Source organism: Corylus avellana, chromosome ca9, assembly GCF_901000735.1.
Source record: "Corylus avellana chromosome ca9, CavTom2PMs-1.0".
Taxonomy (NCBI): Eukaryota; Viridiplantae; Streptophyta; class Magnoliopsida; order Fagales; family Betulaceae; genus Corylus; species Corylus avellana.
This window is the reverse complement of record NC_081549.1, coordinates 23,071,880-23,076,068: the sequence shown is the minus strand read 5'-3', so window position 1 is coordinate 23,076,068 and position 4,189 is coordinate 23,071,880. Positions and strand designations below refer to the sequence as shown.

Genomic DNA, 4,189 nt, shown 5'->3' with positions numbered 1-4,189 from the left:
CCCTTGCTTTACAGGATTGGATCCCACGATTCCTTTGCCATTCACACACCATTGCATGCTTTTGCTTTAGGCATTGTTGAAAGCAAAGTTCCCAAAATAGCCGTTCTGGCTGGGCATGTGCGCACGGCGTAAGTTAGCTTAGCGTGAGTGGACCTGGAAGGAGTCAGATTGCATGAGCTGGCATGAGTTATTAAAGCAAATGTATGTGGTTTATACACAAAATTCTTTGTGCTCTTTGGAATGTCATTAATTGGTTCAATTTGTTGACTCCCATTAATAATTACTGGCCTTTGGTTTTCCAAAGGGTTTTCATTTGAATTTGTCAAAGCATGGACCAATTTCTTTTCATTTCGTCTATTAGCTAAATTTTTCACACACACGCGCGCGCATATATATATATATATATATATATATATATGCAATTGGTCCCAAGATATATATATCTCGGGACCAATTGCATACATTTGTTTGTGTGTAGATAGATAGGTTTTGATAAGGTAGGTTCCGCATTCTATTCTCAGCCCAAAAATTTGTTGGATCCGACTTCTAACTCAAAACAAAATAAATGCGACTTGTTGCTTATATGGGCAAAATGACAAACTCAAGTGCAATCAGAGCTGTCCATTTTTTTTTTTTTTCATTATTATTATTATACGTTACACTTTTATTCTATTTTGCTAGCGTTACGCTACTAATAATTGAATTAGTTTATTTATTTCTTTTAAAAAAATAAAAAATAAAATTAATAGTTGATTGACAATATTACATCATAAAAGTATAATTCTTTATATGGAAAGCTAACCAACGGTTCACGCAAAAAGACATTGAGTCCCGCATAATTCAAATAACAGAAAGCTCATTGGTAATGCCACATTAGCAAAGTGTGATATATGACATTTTTATACGTGCAAAACCAACAAGCAACTCGTGTAAAATGACTGTTGGATGAAAAGACACCAGAGTCTTACCTATGCAAATAAATTGCCACTTGAATGCCCGTATGAATGAGAAAAACAAAATTCAAGAACTAATAAGCGTCTTTAATCTAATACCATGTTAAATCATACTCTCGAGCAAGAGGTGGGGGTTAAAAGGGGAGAAAGATAGAAATATTATATAATGTGGGGTTTGAATTTGATGAAGAATTGTATTATATTTAACCACCTGTAAATAAAAATGATTATTTATTTGTTCTGCATATGAAAATCAAAGCATTCACATTTGATAGTAGAATTAATTAGGACAAGAATTTTCTCTTTCCTTCATTCTTACTACTTTCGTTCTTTATATGTCTTTCTGTCTTTTTTTAATCACTTCCACCGGTCCATCTCTGCTGGCCTCCTGCATCCCCTAGATGCTTATCGCCTTCGTTTCTCAGAGTTTCTCAACAATTTTTCGTTTTTCTTTCCGACTTGTGACCCATTGGTCTCTCCTTTACTAGTCCTTGCTCTCTCAAAGTCTTACCCATTTCCTTTCCGTCACCAGCTTTTCGTTACAAAGGGGGGAAAAGACACCAATTACTCCTACTGTTCCTCTCGCCACTTTATTCGGAAAGCTATCGATCCATTAAGCACTCAGTGATAATCAGCACAAACTACGTCTAGCTCAGTGATATCCTCCAGATTTAGCCGGAATGCAGGCCCTTCGGGGACTCTGATATGGGTCGGTGTTGTTGCCGAGCTGTTACTGTGATCTTGCCCACCAATTAAATGATGATATTCTTGAAGATTCTAGGGTTTTATGCGTTTTCTGGTGGGTGGTTTATTGTTTGTTGGGGTCTTTAATGGTCCTGCCATTGTGGGTTTTTACTTTTATGTGAGGGGAGATTTGGGTTTTGCATGTTTTGCTCAGCTTCAAGCAAACTTCGAGAGGAGGACATTTCTCCCATTGTCGTTGGGTAGCTGAAACTTTGGCGAAGATTTAGGGGTTTCTACTGAAACCCCATCACCGTAATCCGTACGGAGACCAGGTATTTAGTTGCCTCCTGCTGATATATCTTTGATATGTTAACTTTTGATTATTGGTCCAAATATAGGAATTATAAAATAGTAATTAGTGGGTTTCTTTTGACCGTTTAAATCTTGAAGAAGAAGATTTTTCTCAAGCGTGTATTTTGCTTTCCTTTAATTTCAATTATTGCTGGGGTTTAATGTTTATCAATGGGGATATGACGAGGAATCAGGGTTTCAATTCCTTTGAGGAATGAAATAATGGTTAAAAGATTCCCCAAGTCTGTGAGAGCTTCTTTTACAAGGATTCCAAAAGGGAAATAAAGGTATTCTGAGCTGAGGCCATAAGGGGTTGCAACGGTTGAAACCTTCAAAGCTGCTTTTACTCCCCCCCCACCCTCCCTGAGAATATAATGTTTCTTTGTACACTCCCCCCTACCCGTTGTTTCCATTAATTAGAGAAAGGCGTGCCCCGAAGTAAGAGATTACAAGGCTGAGAGATGAATGCTTTTTAAGCTTCTTTGCACAGATTGGCATATTTCCGTTATTATTCTTTGGATCTGAGGGATTAAAGATATTTTGGTGTTGACTCTCTGGGTACTCTCTGGGATTATACAAAGTCAAAATTTTCAGTGGTATTGAGCTGAATTTGTCAAGTATTCCAAAGCATCGATGGGGCTTCTTCTTCGAAGTCTCTCGATGCTTATTCTACTGATGTGGTTCTTCTGGCTGCCGGCCCCCAGGGCTCAATCTACTCCTGGGTCTTCAAGAAGCCCTGCACGTGCTCTGGATGCGCGGCTCCAAGACTATGCTTACAAGGCTTTTGTTCATCCAAAGACCGGCATTTCCTATGATGGGGTTGTTCCCGCAGATTTAGCTGGGATCGAGATTGCAGCAATGAGGCTCAGGAGTGGTAGCTTATATAGAAAAGGTGTTCCCATGTACAAAGAGTTCAAGATTCCCATAGGAGTTACCACGAGCCCATATGTCCGGAGGCTTGTTTTGGTCTACCAAAACTTGGGCAATCGGTCTGTGGAGTACTACGCATTACGTGATTACTCTTACTTGACTCCAGTGCTGGGTCTTCTTGCTTATAATGCTTCAAACTTGTCTGCTACAGATTTACCAGAATTGAATATTACAGCGACCGGTGATTCCATATCGATTAGTTTTGTGGATGTGCAACCAGTCCCCGATGGGGCTGTTGCAAAGTGTGTTTGGTTTGATTTACATGGTAACCCCAATTTCAGCAATGTGGCATCAGGTAATACGTGCCTCACAATTCAACAGGGGCATTTCTCTATCGTGGTCAATTCTACTGCTTTTCCTCCAACATCGATCTCTCCTACACCAAGTGCTGGTCCAAAATCGAGTGGTGGAGGAAAGAAGAATAATTCCAAAGCCGGGATAATTGTGGGATCTGTGCTGGGCGGATTAGGGTTGTTGGTGGTATTGACATTCCTGGTTCTGTGGGCGCAGAAGTACAAGCATGAGAAGAAAATGCAACAGATGGAGAGGGCTGCAGACGGAGGAGAAGCCCTGCATATGACCACGGTTGGGAATACAAAAGCTCCTGCTGCAACAGTGACTCGAACACAACCAGTCCTCGAGAGTGAATATGCACCCTGACTCCCAAAGTTTGTACAAGCTTCCACTGTCATCCAACTGCTATTCATATTCAAGTTCAATTCCTGTATTCAGAAATTCTTCCAAATCACACCTTTTTTTGGTGGTGTCTCCCTTCGCTGCATTGTTTCTCGTAGGCTGTTGCTTTTAGTGTGGTTAATATAGGATTTTTGTGTAATCGGTCTCACAAAGTCGTCCATAGTTTTATGATTCATTGTGGTGTGTAGCCCAAAGTGATTTTATATGTGATGAATTTAGTTGTCCCATTGACAAGGAATAAAAATTCTTATGCCACCTTTCTTTTTTGTGTTGTTGCGATTGATGTCTATGGAATGTAAATATGAAATATCAGTTGATCACAATGATCATTCTCATGTTGAGCTTGGCCTCCTCCAGCCACTGGTTTGAAGCTTCCCTCACCCCCTTTTTACAAGGAAATTTATATCCACTCATGCGTAGCTAGCCTCAATACAAATTTGATTTTTGCCTGATCTCTACTACCTTCTCTAGCTCTCTTAACCTGTAGGCAATGTGCTGTACTTAGATTCTGGTTTCTATAATCTTTCTGATTGAAGGGGTTTCTTCCTAATTCTTACTTTTGCCTCCTGGTAAGT

The 4,189-nt window shown here is 39.8% G+C and overlaps 1 protein-coding gene across 1 annotated transcript; it reads left to right on the top strand.

Moving 5' to 3' along the window:
* Positions 1 to 1,277: 1,277 nt before the first annotated feature.
* LOC132162062 (uncharacterized) lies at positions 1,278 to 3,880 on the top strand. Its single transcript, XM_059572307.1, has one exon. It carries the CDS (start codon positions 2,622 to 2,624, stop codon positions 3,576 to 3,578), a length of 957 nt encoding a protein of 318 aa, XP_059428290.1. The 5' UTR covers positions 1,278 to 2,621; the 3' UTR covers positions 3,579 to 3,880.
* Positions 3,881 to 4,189: the final 309 nt, after the last annotated feature.

Bases quoted from the DNA above. Each gene is read 5' to 3' on its own strand.
- LOC132162062 (XM_059572307.1), top strand. From the start codon at position 2,622: ATGGGGCTTCTTCTTCGAAGTCTCTCGATGCTTATTCTACTGATGTGG.